Source organism: Gopherus flavomarginatus, chromosome 11 (assembly GCF_025201925.1).
Source record: "Gopherus flavomarginatus isolate rGopFla2 chromosome 11, rGopFla2.mat.asm, whole genome shotgun sequence".
Lineage (NCBI taxonomy): Eukaryota > Metazoa > Chordata > Testudines > Testudinidae > Gopherus > Gopherus flavomarginatus.
Window position 1 is genome coordinate 23,891,914 of NC_066627.1, and position 16,293 is coordinate 23,908,206.

At 45.9% G+C, this 16,293-nt stretch overlaps 1 protein-coding gene across 4 annotated transcripts in view; it reads left to right on the top strand.

Annotated features, from left to right (window-relative positions):
* The window catches only part of TOX2 (TOX high mobility group box family member 2), a 259,226-nt gene that overhangs the window by 212,647 nt on the left and 30,286 nt on the right, over nucleotides 1–16,293 (top strand). For all 4 annotated transcript variants that reach the window (XM_050917362.1, XM_050917365.1, XM_050917364.1 and 1 more), the window contains one exon: nucleotides 2,063–2,290. In XM_050917362.1, the coding sequence (XP_050773319.1) occupies nucleotides 2,063–2,290 (228 nt within the window). The remainder of the gene's footprint in view (nucleotides 1–2,062; nucleotides 2,291–16,293) is intronic.

Genomic DNA, 16,293 nt, shown 5'->3' on the forward strand with positions numbered 1-16,293 from the left:
CGCCGATGGAGCTGCCGCAGTCATGCCTGTGGGTGGTCCACCAGAGCCCCGCGAGGAGCCGACTGTCTGCAGGCACGACTGCGGCAGCTCCACCGGAGCCGCGGACCAACGGACCCTCCGTAGGCACCACTGCGGCAGCTCCACCGGAGCTGCCTGCCACCCCCTGCGGCAAAATGCCGCCCACCAATTATTCCGGCTCCCTAGGCTATTGCCTAGGCTGCCTAAATGGTAGCGCCGGCCCTGTACCTCAGTCTTTTCAGTGCTCTCAAAGTTCATGGAATGCTGAATGCATTCAGATAAAGGAGTCTACTTGTTTAATGCAAAATTGGCAGGTCTCTAAGGACAAGGGCTGTGTATAAAGTGTTTTCATAACAATATACTACAGTTTACTTGTGAATTCCCCCAGAGGTGCTACTTGCCCTGTTGTTGTGGAGTGACTGTGTGTGCGTGCGTACAGGCTCTGCACTAGCAGTGGGGGAAGCAGGTTGCCTTTCAAAGTATAGATGTCCCCAAAAGGGCACAGTGCTCCAGTGTCGGTGTTGTTTCTGTAGTGCTGGTAGTGCTTGTGGCCCCTGCCCAGGACTGCTCTGGGGGGCAAGGTGGACCTGGTGCAACGGAACACAGCACACACAGTCAGAATGAAGAAAGTTGGGGAATGGCTAGTAAAGATGGACCATGACCTCAACCGGGTGAAATCAGGACAGGGACGAGTCTGAGAAAGGGGAAAGCAAAAATGTGAAAGTGGATTTTGGAAAAATGTGTGTGCTGCTGAATGAAACCATCTGGAAAGCAAAATGAACAGAGAGGTCACGGGCAGAGGAAATGGGCAGGGCACAGGCAGAGAGTATATGAGCCTCCAGGGGATGGTTAGGGGAAATAAGCAAGAGCAAGTGAAAGTATCTGGGGAACTGTTTAGTGGAAGCCATGTGAGAGGTTGTGTCCCTAGGAGAGAGCATAAGGAATGTGGGGTACATCAGGCTGTCATTTTAGTCTTGGTGCTCACAAAAGAGAAGGAGGGAAACATGCCGCACAGAGAGGAATGTACTGGGGGACAGGGAGTGAGAAGCTCATGAAACTACATGACACAAACACAAATCAGAGAGAGAATTGCAGTGATAGTTCCAGAGCTGTACACCCAGCATCCCACAATGCAGAAAGAGGCGGTGAATAGAAAATATGAACACCTGGGCACAGCCGGAGGGGAGCAGAGTGCAAAATGAGAGAGAAGCTAAAATGACCCCCGCCCCCTATTAAAAAGGGATCAGTGGAAGAGCTATGGCAAACTGAGCCCAATGAATCTAACATACGGACTGGGAAAGATTCTTGAATGACTGTTCAAGCAGGCAGTCGGAGGTCAGGTGGAATTTCCGTGGAGTTATTCCACAGGCTACACCAGGGGAGGACCTGCTTAACTAACCTGACTAATGTCTTTGGGGAAGTGACAATAGAAGCAGCGTGGGGTGAAATAGACACATAAATCGGAATTTGCGAAGGCCTTCAATACACTGCTGCTTAAAAAAAAGATCTACGCTAGATTAACAATGTAGTATCAGTGATGAAATCCTCAGGGGCGTAAGGAGCTGGCTGGTCACCCAGATCAGAGAGTGGTACTGGTGAGAGATCAGGTGGGAGGGAGTTGAAAAACAGTGTGTGCTGGCCCCGTCTCGTTCATACGATACACAGCAAGTACATCAGGAACCTCGAGGCGGGAATAACCAGCTAAGTGCTCAAGTGGTTCAGGATGGCAGTAATGGGATACCTGTGTTGGAGGGCAGGGCGGCGTAGCTGGGGAAAGCCCAGCAGCTGCCTGCATTAGGACTGTCCTTAGCCAGAGTTATTAGTTCCTCACTTGGTTGAGCACTAAGCTTCACAAGTTATTTGTACGAGTGAAAGGCATGATATTGGGGAGAGCGTCAGGTTCTGGTGCCAGGCGCCATCCTGTGCTTGTCATGAGTGCTCTTCCTTCATTGGCTTCCTGTCTCATCATTTTCCCAATACCACCAGAATCTTCAACTCCGACCAGAGAAAGTTGGTCATTACTGGGTCCCTTTTGGTTTTACAGGTTTCTGGAGAGAAGAGACCATCAACAGACCTGGGCAAGAAACCCAAAAGCCAAAAGAAGAAGAAAAAGAAGGACCCCAACGAGCCCCAGAAGCCTGTGTCAGCTTATGCCCTGTTTTTCAGAGACACGCAAGCAGCTATCAAAGGGCAAAACCCAAATGCTACATTCGGAGATGTTTCAAAAATTGTTGCATCAATGTGGGACAGTTTGGGAGAAGAACAAAAGCAGGTGAGTTTCTGAACTGGTTTGTTACAGCTGTTGAATTGGTTTTGTTTTGCTACATCTAATGAGTTAGAATCTGGCCCAGCATGTTAGAAGCACAGTTTGGAGCTTAGGCACCCAAAGGTGTATGCACAAAAATGAGGCTATTTTCAGGAGTATTTGCCACTAGAAGCAAGGCTTTAGGGTTTGCATGCACAAGTTTGAGCTCCTGAGTCTGTATAGTAGTTGTGTGACCTGGCCCCTGGATAATTCCAGTGGAGGTAAGTTCTCTCCACACACAAATCTCAAGAGCAGCTATATCATAACGCAGTGCAGCTACAATGAATCAAAGATAGTTTTTTATGGGCTTGGCCTGGAAGGCTCACAACCTGCTGCATGCCATTTGATAGAGCTGTGATTCAGAAGCACTAGTGAATATATTCTGAGTGCTTCTGTCCTTATCGCATCCTCCAGTGAGCACACACAGATGGAGTTCCTGCATGCAACAGATTTCTTAAAGTTTTGTATTCAGAGCCTGACCTATCAAAGCTAACATTACAACTCCCATCCCACCACATTGCATGTCGGAATTGCAGCTTGCTTGACATGTTGAAGACCCGCTAGGTGATCAGCTGTTAACACAGTGCATCCGCTCGTCACATCTTTACTGTTGCAGTTCACAAGTAATTAGCCTTGCTGAAAGTATTTGTGATAGTCCCTAGATGAGTATATAGGGAACACACTGATTGCTGCAGTAATATTAACTAGGGCACAGAGTAGAACTGTATGGATTTTAATGGCAGTTACTCTACTGGGGTGAGTTAGAATGATGGTGTCAGGTCAAATTAGGTCTAAGGCTGTATTATTGCTCTGACCTCCATAGAGCTAGGGGGGTGATGTGCCCCTCTCTCCCTGCGTGGATCCTCTGGCTCCTGGGGCACTCCCTGCAGACTGCGGGGAGGTAGACACGTTCATGGAGGTAGCTCTGGCTCCTACCACTGGGAAGGGATAGAACCACACACAATGTCTCCCACCTGTGCAGGTCAGGGGATATGATCAGGCACATACCGTTGTAGTGTCTAAGGGAAGATAGCTTGAGCTTTAGCGCTGAGCTGCTTATGCAATGTGCAGTCTGCTTTGCACATTGGAAAACATAATCCCATCTATACATATAAAATGATGGGGTCTAAATTTGCTGTTACCACTCAAGAAAGTTCTGGAGTCATGGTGGATAGTTCTCTGAAATCATCCACTCAATGTGCAGCAGCCGTCAAGAAAGCAAACAGAATGTTGGGAATCATTAAGAAAGGGATAGATAATAAGACAGAAAATATCATATTGCCTCTGTAGAAATCCATGGTACACCCACAGCTGGAATACTGCATGCAGATGTGGTCACCCCATCTCAAAAAAGATATATTGTAATTAGAAAAGATTCAGAAAAGGGCAACAAAAATGATTAGGGGTATGGAACGGTTGCCATATTAGAAGAGATTAATAAGAATGAGACTTTTCAGCTTGGAAAAGAGATGACTAAGGGTGGATATGATAGAGGTCTATAAAATAATGACTGGTGTGGAGAAAATAAATAAGGATGTGTTATTTACTCCTTCTCATAACACAAGAACTAGAGGCCATCAAATGAAATTAATAGGCAGAAGGTTTAAAACAAAAGGAAGTATTTTTTCGCACAGTGTACAGTTAACCTGTGGAACTCCTTGACCAGAGGATGTTGTGAAGGCCAACATAAGAGAGTTCAAAAAATAACTAGATAAATTCATGGAGGATAGGTCCATGAATGGCTATTAGCCAGAATGGGCAGGAATGGTGTCCCTAGTCTCTGTTTACCAGAAGCTGGGAATGGGTGACGGGATGGATCCCTTGATGATTACCTGTTCTGTTCATTCCCTCTGGGGCACTTGGCATTGGCCACTGTCAGAAGACAAGATACTGAGCTAGATGGACCTTTCGTCTGACCTAGTATGACCGTTCTTATGTTCTTTGTCCTTTGCAAAGAGACCTTTCATGCCATTGGGAAAGAGAGGAGGGACTTTCCTTTGGGAAGTAATTTCATTTGAATAATAATTATTATTATTTAAGACAATAGAAATCCCTCGTACGCATGCAAAAGCTGGGAAATTCTCAGGGCTTGTTATTACAGCTAGTCATGTAAAATATGCCTAGACAGGAGACAGTTTTGTATGTGCTGATTCACTAATTTGAGGCTTGCCTATAAACTACAGCAGCTTCTCGCCACATTGGCAGCCTCAACTCCACTGTCAAGACTTCAAAAAAGCCCAGGAAGCAGATCTTCAGTGTAACATCACACTGGGAATGTTCCTGCTCTGTAGCCATCACACAGCCCACAGTTTGTTTCACGCAGAGATTTCTAGGCTCAGTTTAGCTATTCTTGTTGATGTTGAGTCAGTTACAAAAGCCCTGTAATTGCCTATTGTGAAGACCCCAGGGCACCCTTTTCTGGTAGCAAGTGTGTCTTTTTATCAGAGGGGGAGAGATCTGACATTTTCTGCAACTGGTCTCTGAATCCAACCGTTCGGAAATTCACCATTCTCTCCTAAAGCAGAGGCCTCACTTTAAAGGCTTGTTGACAACTTAGGACCTGTGCCCTCTGTCTCTGAGTTGCCAGTGCTCCCACTGCCAGGATTCCAGGTGGCTACCCTTAAGACGGGAGCAGCAGATAGCTTTTGTTTCAGTTGGTTCTGTCTATTCTGGGAAAATAGCCCCTGTTGCTTTGGGTCAGACACAAACAACATAAGAGGTTTTTCACTCCAGTGGGGTAAAAGGCATTTTATTTAACCGCAGAGATTCATGACTTTCCACACTAGTGTTGTTTGCCAGGCTGCATCAGGCCTCCGTACTGTCTTCAATACCATTCGTATTGATTATTCCTTGATGCATGTTATTTTCTTACATTCTAAAGAATCTCTAACCTGTATAAACATAAAAATGCCAATTGAGAGAAGTACATCATTCACCTTGACAGACTGCAAATGACATCAGAACAGGGAGGTCTGGGGGCCATGCTCCCTCCCCACTTTTTATCTGCCATAAAACCGAGAGATGGGAAGCAGGAGAGGGGCATCAGGGGGGAGGGGCGGCACAGGGGTGGGGCCTCGGGGAAGGGGTAGTGCGAGAGTGGTGCCACGGAGGGAGGAGTGGGGAGGGGTCTCGGAGAAGGGGCGGGGCCACGGTTCGGGCACTAGTGGCTCCCCCACTGTTAGAAAGCTTCCACCACCCCTGCATCCAAAACCCAGAATCAGTTGAGAAAATGAATATTCAGATGACTTCTAAATTGTGACTAAAAAGGATTTTTCATGCTTCCTGCCCTTTACATGATAAGCCAGATGGTCAGACTAGTTCTGATGGGTGTTGTCAGAATGTGCATAGGCCCTTCTCACACAATGCAGTGCTGCAACCCTCAGTCACTAGTCACTCACATCAATGAGTGTTTATTCAGGCAGAGTCCCGCTGACTAGCCCTGTGATCAGTGATTGCACAGTCGAGCCCATATTCTGGTTATTATTCACCCAATGGACTTTAACTGCTAGGGCATGGTGTGTAAAGTCTTGGACATCCCTTTCTGTGGCAATGACCCTTTTGATTGTTTGCTGATCCAATCCTCTCCCGTCTCTCTGCTGCTATGTCTTGTCTCCTGAATACACCATAACTTCTTATTAGTAAGCAGCCCCAAAGTTCTCCCCCTAGGTAAAAATTACTCTGTTCCATTTCTCTGACCCTGCTGTGACTTAACACATTCACCTCTGCTTTGCTCCTACAGCCAGACCTCCTGGAATTCCTCTTGGCCTCACACCTTCTCTGTCCTCTTACATCTTAGCTCTCTGTAAGGTGTCCAGCACCATCCTCTTGCTGGGATTCATCCTGGCTTTGACCAGGCCTCTGTTGAAATTCTTAATCCTGAAATCCTTATCTACTAGTCTTCCTAAATAATTACTCTCTGTACTTCAGCACGTCCAGAAGGTTGGCCTGTGCCACATGATGTCATTGAGGCCAGGAACTTAGCAGGATTCCAGTAATAGTTGAACATTTATATGAAAAATGAGAATACCTTGAGATATGATATTAAGGTTTTTTTTTAAATAAACAGAATTGTTCTAGGAGGGATTTAAACCCTTCTGCTTCAAGGCATAAGACAACAACCACTAATGGGGGTCAGAAAGAAATATCACTTGGCAGCAGGCTATCCCATAACTGTCTGTTGCAGGGCTTCCTGCACCTGCCTCTGATGTATCTTTCACTGGTCACTGTTAAGGACAGGATCCTGAACTAGACAGGCCCCGAGTCTAGTCTGGTCTGGCAATTCCCATGGTCTCTATGAATGTTCTTTCTTTCCAGGTCTGGGAATCATACCAGTCTTATCCCCACTGTCACCTTCACTCTGGCTCCCCCCTATACAGCTGTTCAACCAATTCAGAATGACATTCCTACATTTCAGATCTCTCCAGGGCCTTATTCCACCTCCACATCTCTGACCTCATACCCAGCTGCTCCCTGGCTTTCGCTCTGATCTCAGTTGCATTGGTGTAGTTCAGAAGTAATCCTGGTCAATGTAACCAAGACAAAAAACAAGCCCACGGACTCTACTTCTCCATTCTGGGATGTCTTTCTGTCCCCTCTTCCATGCTGTCCACAGCAGTTGGTGCCTTTTGCATGGGCTGCACCCTTCATCTGGAAATCGGCCCTTCCTTCCTCCCTGTCCCCATCTCTAAGCCATGGAGCCCCTTTCACTTCTAGTCGTTAATACTCTGCTTAAAACCTACCTTCCCCTGTAGCTTATGGTTGACTCTCACAGTAAATCATCCTATGACACCATATGATTTAGGACCCTCCAGGAACGTAATGGGCTAAATTTACCCCTGATATAACCCCATTAACTCCAGAGATCCACGGGAGAGGACTCTGCCTCCCAGACTATGGAGCAGCTGCACAAAGGCCCTTCTGGCTCAACAGCTGGAGTAGACCCCAGGGGCCCTCCCTTCTGCAGCATCCGGTGGAAGAGGAGGACAGGAGGATTCATGCAGCCCATGCATGCCCCCCTCACACCCTTGTGAGCTGCCATACCAGAGTCCATGCCCTGCAGTCCTTCCACCTCCCCCTTACACAGCTAAGCTGCATCAGTTCTGCTGCCAAGAGACCCTCCACAGAGCAGGGGTTGGATTTGCCCCTAGGTTTCTGTCCCCTCCCATGTACAGAGCCAAGGCATATCTGAGTTATAGATGCACAGAAGAAACGCAACCGAGGCTTTTGAGACAGCAGCTTTCTCTGCCTTTATTCCTGCCACTTAATTTCAGCCTAACTGAATCTTCCTTTCTTAATACGTTAAAGATGTCTCTGTGGATGGGAGACCCAATTTCAGCCCAGCCCAGCTGAAAATTGGGTTTACATAATGGAAACACTGGTGCGACCCCTGACTGAGCAAGGTGTGAACGCTCAGCTCTAATTAACAGAAGGAATTAAACCAGCCCATTTTTCTTGCCTGCTAATTCTCCCTTATTTTCTTTTACCAGAGAGCAATGGCACTCTCCATTTCTTTACACATGCTTTATAAGTGGCTCAATTTCTCTCTCTTTCTAATTGATTTAATTAAGTCATTTGTTCCTTGTCTGAATGCTTAAATATTAACTTCCTGGTTTTGTCTCCATCTGTATACATTTCTCTTGCTACAATTACCCCAGCCGCCTGAGGCCCTGGCAAGGAGGACTCTATTTATCTTTGACTCTGGGGTTGCACTGGTGGTTTATGAGATGAGGCACGTTTGCTCTTGAACAGTTTGGCTAGATTATGGTTTGTTTAGTCCCTATTTGCTTTCTCTTGGCCAAGCTGCCAGTATTTCCAGTCTCCTTCGTTTACATTCCTAAGCCAATGCTAAGAAAAAAAAGACAGGTTAAATTAACACAATATGAAAACACTGACTGGTGCTTAGAACATACAGTGTATCGGGCGTTTCTTCTAAGCATCTCAAAGCATGATACAATCCTCCTAACTGTAAGGGTGGTTAAGCACTGGAACAAATTATTTAGGGAAGTTGTGGAATCTCTGTCATTGGAGATTTTTAAGAGCAGGTTAGACAAACACCTGTCAGGGATGGTCTAGATAACACTTAGTCCTTCCTCAGTGCAAGGGGCTTGACTATCAAAGTCCCTTCCAGGCCTACATTTCTACAATTAATATATTAACTCAAACATTCCTTTGTAAATAGGTAGGTAAGCATCATTATCCCTATTTAACAGATGGGCAAAGTGAGTGGGTGGAGAGAAGGTGAGTGGCTAGAATAGTCACTTAGTTGAATCCTTGGCTAAAATATAAATAAAAACCAGGAATCCTGACTCTCAGCACTCTCTTTACTAGGCTACAATTCACTAGATCCTCTGAAAAGACTCTTCAGCGTTCATTACTGGTTCTAGCACGTGGCTAGCTCTAGAGACATGGATGTTTTTTAAATGTTTATAAAATATCTGAAAGAAATTTAATTTACATTGTTTTGCACATGGAGATAATCTCTCAGTAAGGTCTATGCAAAGTATGAATTGCAGTCTGCCACACAACCCAGTGTTCAGAAAGACATACTGTTAGCCCCATAATAAAGGATTCCTTACAACAATTAAAACCAGACAAACGATGAGCCAAATCCTGAAGGTCTTACTCAATTTTTACTGAGTTTTTGCTCAGACAAAACTCCCATTGACTCCAACAAGGGTTTTCCCGCATTAAAACTGTGGACTTAGGGATATGTCCCCAGAACTTTACTGTGTAGCTGGCATAACATGGAGAACCCAACCTTGCATTCCTTGCACACACACAACTCCCACTGATCTCATCAGAAGTTTGGGATCTGTAAGGTATGGCAAATCAAGACTGTAGATAGTTAATGTTCTCAAAAGCAAACTAGGGAAGTGTAGTATAGATAAAATGACTAGAAGATGGTTGACAGACCATACTCAAAGTGTAGTTGTGAATAGATCTCTGTCAAACTGGGAGGATTTATCCAGTAGGGTCTCACAAGGGTCAGTCCTTGGTCCACTGCTATTCAGTATTTTCATTAATGACTTGGATAATGTAGTGGAGCATATGCTTCTAAAATTTGCAAATGACCCCAAGCTGGGAAGGGTTTGGAGCACAGGATTGAGATTAAAAATGACCTTGACAAATTAGAGAATTGATCTGAATTCAACAAGATGAGATTCAACAAAGACAAGTGCAAAGCACTTCACTTAGGAAGGAAAAATCAAGTGTACAACTACAAAATGAGTAATAACTGGCTGGGTGATAGTACTGCTGAAAAGGATCTGGAAGTTACAGTTATAGTGAATTGCACATTTAATGACTCAACAATGTGATACAGTTTTGAAAAAGAAGTAATGGTCTTAATCTGCAGCAAGGAAGATATAGGTTAGATATTAGGAAAAAAAATTAACTCTAAGGGTAGTTAAACTCAGGAACAGTCTTCCAAGGGAGGTTGTGGAGTCACCATCATTGGAGGTTTTTCAGAAGAAAGGTTGGACAAATGTGTCAGGGATGGCTTAGGTTTACTTGGTCCTGTCTCAGCACATGGGACTGGACTTGGTGGCCTCTCGAAGTTCCTTCCAGTCATACATTTGTCTGATTCTATGATTTTAAAGGAGGCAAAAGTGCTCCCAGCACATTAGTCATATTCAGACAATATTTTTATGCATTATTTGCCTCATTGAGCTTTCCACTTTTTGTAAGAGGATAACTGGACGTGAACTCCTCCGACAGCCCCTTGGACGCTTGGACAAAGATTGCAAACCTTATCATTTCTTGTTTTCAGATGGTCTCAAAGCTCTCCCTGCAGGTGAGTTTTGGTGCCAGCTCTTCAAAAGAATGTCCAAGATGAGGCAGGAGGGGAGGACCAAGGGCAGGGGTTTGAATCTGGTTGTCTGATGAATCTATTCATAGCTGACCGGAGCTATTGCATGATCAAGTCGCACCTTTCTGATACATGCTGACCATTTCACAGCGCATGCCTATTAAGTATCACACATCCATTGAGCTGTATGTCCCATTATGCTACATTTAAAAGTTATATGGCATTGAGTGAACCCAGCCACCATCTCTGTGCTGGTGAAGGATAGTCCATAAATTCTTTGCCTGTGGCAGTACCTTGGCCAGGATCACTACACAGCTGGGGTGGGCAAACTACAGCTCGTGGGCTGGATCCGGCCAGCCAGCTGTTTTAATCTGGCCCATGAGCTCCAGCCAGGGAGTAGGGTCGGGGGCTGCTCCACACGGCTCCGGGAAGCAGCAACATGGCCCTCCTCTGGCTCCTACGCATAGAGGCAGCCATGCTGCTCCCGGGGCAGCATGCAGAGCCACCTGACCGTGCCTCTGCACAGGAGCCGGAGAAGGGACATGCCGCTGCTTCCAGGAGCCACTTGAGGTAAGCATCACCCAGAGCCTACACCTCTGAGCCTCTCCCCATGCCCCAACCCCCTGCCCCAGCCCTGAGCCCCCTCCCACCCACCAAACCCCTCGATCACAGCCCAGAGCACCCTCCTACACCCCAAACTCCTCATCCTCAGCCCCACCCAGGAGCCCACACCCCCAGCCGCAGCCCGCACCCCACCCCTCTGCCCCAGCCCGGAGACCCCCTCCCGTCCCCTGAGCTCTTCATTTCTGGCCTCACCCCAGAGTCCGCACTTCCAAGCAGAGCACTCACCCCCACTCCAATTTTGTGAGCATTCATGGCCTGCCATACAATTTCTATTCCCAGATGTAGCCCTCAGGCCGAAAAGTTTGCCCACCCCCGCTACACAGTGTATCCAATCCCTCCAGTTAGAGAGGGTGGCCCAGTGCCAGTCCTCCTGGCAGGCAGAATCCAGTACCCTACCACAGCTGGCTGATTGGCAGTGTGTGTTAATTTGAGCGACACGGCGTATGGCTTCTCTACGAATTGAAGTGAGATGCTACTGTTTGTCACATACCTCTGACAGCAAGCAGAGGGTTAATCCTCTCTCTCCTTTGGGTTGCTAATGATTATATGCACTGCAACAGCAAAGCTGTAGCCTTTTATTTGCTATTGAACAGGTGCTGCTGCTCCCACAAAGCAAATTTGCTTTTTTCTCCTGATGAAATAAGCAAAATAAAGGTTGCTTCCGTCCCATTTCAAATATGTTTTTTCTTTCTCCTCCACTAACTGAAAGACAAACACAGACTGGGAAACAGAATGCATATTATGCAAGAAAACCTATAATCTAGGCACATCTTTGATTAGAAGGCTGCTTTCACGGACATGTATTTCTTAGCCTTTTTTTTCTTCTGGTTTATCACTTGTGCCTTTTGTCATATTGTTCCTTCTTCTCTTCACAGCCTCTTCACAATGAATCTTCATTTTCCCTCTGACACACTTGTATCTAAATTCCTCATTTCCTGCCCTTTTTTTATTTATATCTGTTGCCTGGTGATTTGATCATGCTGTGGAATACAGGATTAGCAATCTCCCTGTCCTTGGGTACTGCTCAAGGACACCTGTTCAGCAACTTGCACCATTTCCTTCCCCTCCTTAACCCTTTCGGGCTTTGAACTTGCCATGTGCAAATAATAATAAATATAATAAATAATAATAATTTTAAATACCTTAACCACTACTTTTGCAGTAGATTATAATCTTCATTCTTCAACAGCTGGCATGGCCTTTCCTAAGAGGCTTACGCCAGAATCTAAAGAATGTGACACCAAAAAAAATAATAATAATACACACTCTTTGAACTTTGCAAATAGTTTAGCAGCTGTTCCTGTAGATAGAGCTTATACTTTACTCAAAAGTGAAATGCTAATTCAGCTATTATCATCAAATGGGGTACCTTCTCTAGTAATCCTCCTTCAACTCCCAGCTTCCTGTATAATTCCTTGGCACAATGTTTTGGTTTTTTTTTTCATTAAACAGCTACAATCACAATATTAGAGAGAGGTTTAAAGGAGCAGGCTGATTTGACACTAACTGTAGCAGATTTTGAGGGTCGGATTGAAAGGAATCTTCTCTGCAGAATTAGAAGAGTTCTGTCCTGGATCAAGCATGGAGTTTAGGCAACCTGTCGAAATTCAGTCAAGATGCTGGAATCTATTTAACGTTAGCACCATGTGGAAGAGCTTAGGTTATCCAGATAGGTACCATTCAGACACTACCTCACTGAACTGACTAGATTCTAGTTTCAAACTGCTTCTTTAAATGCCATGCTGTCCCATTATATTGAATGAATGGCAAATGCTGCTCTCAGTCGAGCTGGCCATGCTGTGGCAGGCTGCATGCTCTACTGGAGCAAGGGCTTGGATTTGAGAAGAGCCTGAACATAAGTCGGCCAGAGGCTGTTGCACAGGGTTCCCAGAGATGAGGTGCAAAGTGCACTGCTCTCCAGTAGGGCTAGCTGTTACCCCGTCAAAGCCTTTACTCCTCTGTCCCTTAAAAAATGGGAGCAGGAGAGGGGAGTGGACCCTTGCTCCCGTTTGAGGGAGCCACGATCCTAGCACTGGAATTGGCGCTAATAGCATGGGGTCCTACAGAACTGCTGTCATTACAGGGGGTGAGTTCTTGATGATGAGAGCCCTCACTGAGGCGCTCTGTTACCGGACCCATCTGTCTCTGTAGGTGACACAACAAAAGGCCCTGTCCATGATATCCATACAGCTGTGTCAGGGATCCGAACAATTTGGTTGTCCCCTAGCCTGGCTACAAATGTAGCTCAAATCTGTGGTGCAGATAACCCTGTTTCATACCCAGATCCAGCCTATGCTATAAGTCTGAACCAGGTCAATAGGCAAATTAGGGGGAAACACAATGGCAGTGAGCTTCCCTGGCCTCTCAGTGTTTGTGCACAGAGGACCCAAGACGCCATCCTGTGATGTCCCTCTCAGTCAGCGCGTTCGCATTCTGGCACAGTTTTTTGAACAGACGGAACCCCCAAAAAGGGTCTCTTTCCCTCCTGCAAGCCATTTTGGGCCTGTGCTAGAGGAAGCGTGTTGCTGAGATGAGTCCCAGAGGCTTGCTGAATGGTTTGGGAATAATTGGGGATCCAAGAGTACCCTCCTGTCTTCACAGGTTGGATCAGCAGTGCATCAAGGAAGAGAGCTATCTTCGGTTCCATATCTTCTGCTGGCTAGGGCACTGATCCTTTGAGGCAGAGAGTGAACTCCGCTCCTCCCAGTTGGCACTAATGGGAATGGGGAGTGCTCAGCACCTCACAGGATTGTGCCTAAGGCCAGCAGGGGCAGATGCTCACCTCTTGAAGGAGTTGAGCGGGAAAGATGCAGAATGGTGACCCCAATGGCTGATTAAGGAGAATCATAGAAGTGTAGGACTGGATGGGACCTTGATAAGTCACCTAATCCAGTCCCTGGCACTCAGGCAGGACCAAGTAAATAAGACCATCCCTGTCAGGTGCTTGTCCAACCTCCCATTATGAGATTCCACAACCTCCCTAGGTAATTTGTCTTAACCACCCTGCAGTTAGGAAGTGTTTCCTAATGCTTAACGTGGATCTCCCTTGCAGCACTGTAAGCCCATTGCTTCTTATCTCATCCTCAGTGGATAAGGAGAACAATTTGTCACCCTCCTCTTTATAATAACCTTTTACGTACTTGAATACTGTTATCTTGTCCCCTCCCCCCAGTCTTCTCTTCTCCAACTAAACAAAGCCAGTTTTTTCAATCATTCCTCATAGATAGGGTGACGAGTAGGTTCTAAAGGGATCCTGTCCTTCCTTCCTCAGCCAGGAGATTGAGGGGAAGGATGTGCAGATAGGGGAAATGGGAGTCGGAGGCTCTGATCGTTGTGACTCCTTTCTCCCTGTTGTCTGTGCATCTCACTCATGTCATGCAACTGAGCTCCTCAGTTCCACAGAGCAAGAGAGCAGACATTGGCCCTGAGCCATCTCTGTCTGCCTGCCAGCCCTCCAAGAGCACCCATCGCTATCACAGGATCAAGGGAAGGAGCTGGTTTGCCTCAGTTTCATTTCCTTGGTGCAAGGTGGGCACTGCCATCACCTTGCCAGCCACCACTGAATGAAATGCAGAGACTTGGCTGGCACTGACTCTGCTCTGGGGCCCTTCCCAGCCTTTATATTCAATGTGATGCATGTTTGATGCTTTGGTTCATTTTAATTCCTTCTATCGAGTGACATGTGTGCCCTGCCCTCGCGCCCTTCCTCTGATAGCTCAGAGGTAGTTAGCTGTATAGATTGACTGAACCATCCTTCTCATATAATTTTTCTCTTCTTCCGTGAGCTCAACCTCTCTGAACTTGTTGCCTGGTTTAATCTCTTCCTGGTTTCAGTGGTTCTTGTCCTGTTCCATCTCTTTACCATGAGCACCCCAGGACCCTACCTCATTCCCTAGGAGTTGCCTTTGGTTTTCCAAGCCAGAGACCCTGTCATTGCCCCGCCAATGAGAGAGAACTACATTAACCTGAAACAGAGACCAAGTTTTCCCCTTTAGAAAAATTTCATGTTCAGCTCTGTCAGTAATCTCTGCCCTGACCAGTGCAACCTCCCTGAAGTCAGTGGATAGCACAGGTATAAATCAAGACAGGAGTTAGCCTTAGCTCAGTGCTACTCTATTCATTTCCAGCAGGAGGAACCAGGGCAAAGACCTCAGGGTATCATCATTACCTCCTGCTTGTCGCTTGTACATAAGCAGCCCATGCCTGACTCCGGGTGACAGTGGCTGAATCGCCAAGGGCTGGGAGATTTTGTTCATCAGAGGTGTCCAGAAGGGTTTCTGCTGCATATTGAAAAGATACATGAATGATGTGGCCTCCTCTTCCCGCGCCCCTGTTCCCTTGCCTCCCATCCTCAATTCCCTGATCACATTCCCTGTGTCTCACTCCCCAAAGCCCTATCCTACCTCAGGGGGAAGACCCAAAAGGCTCTTAGCTAACATGTTGATGGGAGCGCCTAGATACCTGCATAGAACAGAAAACCACAGATTTCCTTGGTCATTGCTGTCAAGGTCTCTAGAGTGGCCCATGGCTCTGAACACCCACCTCAAGAAACAGGGCACAAACCCCAAACTGGTTGTGTGTTTTATACTTGGATTTCATCAACCAAGTATCAAGTGTGAACAAATCAAGCATCACAACAGCCTCAGCATGGAGCCACAGACAGTCCCCTTGGGCACTCCGGTCTATCTTGCTACCCAGGCAGGCTTGCCTTGGTGATAGATGGTCCCTTACACCAAAAATCACAATAATATTCAGGTTATTCCCAGTCCCTAAGAACCAGTCACTTACTCCAGGTCAAGTGCATCCTAGATCTCTCACCAAAGCGAACACTTGTAAGCAATCCTATAATAAACTAAAGGTTTATTAACTAAGAAAATAAAGGAAAGAGTTATTTACAAGGTTAAAGCAGGTAAATACACACGAGTTAGTCTTAAGTTCCAAAAGATGAGAGTAGCTGCTATAACATGCCAGCTTTATATGTCCTTTAGGGCTAACCCATGCTAAACAGCTGGGGACCCCTTGCTTATGCTTCAAAACTTCACCACTCAGAGTTAAGACAGAATAGGGATACAATTTCTCCTTAACAGGGATTTTTATTCCCTTCCCCCCAGTGTTCAAACTGTGATGAGATGAGGGCGTAGTTTGACCTCTGTATTTGAGAAGACAAGGGGCTTAATAATATATATAGGTCTAACGTCTGGATTTACCGATTTAGTGGTAGTTAAATTACAGGGTACTTGACATCACAAATACCGTTTGCATTCATTATTTAATCACCTTTTTTTTTTTTAATTTTCACTTAATTATTTGCCATGTATATCATCTACCACTTAAAAAGGAGCATTAGCATAAAAACAAATTCTTGAATAAACAGAACCAAGCACTTTCATGTAACTATGAATCATGTCTCCCTGGTTTTAGAGTTACATAAACATTGTCTTAATATAAAAATACTGTATTTATCTTGCGGCACCTTAGAGACTAACAAATTTATTTCATCATAAGCTTTCGTGCATCTGAAGAAGTGAGCTGTAGCTCA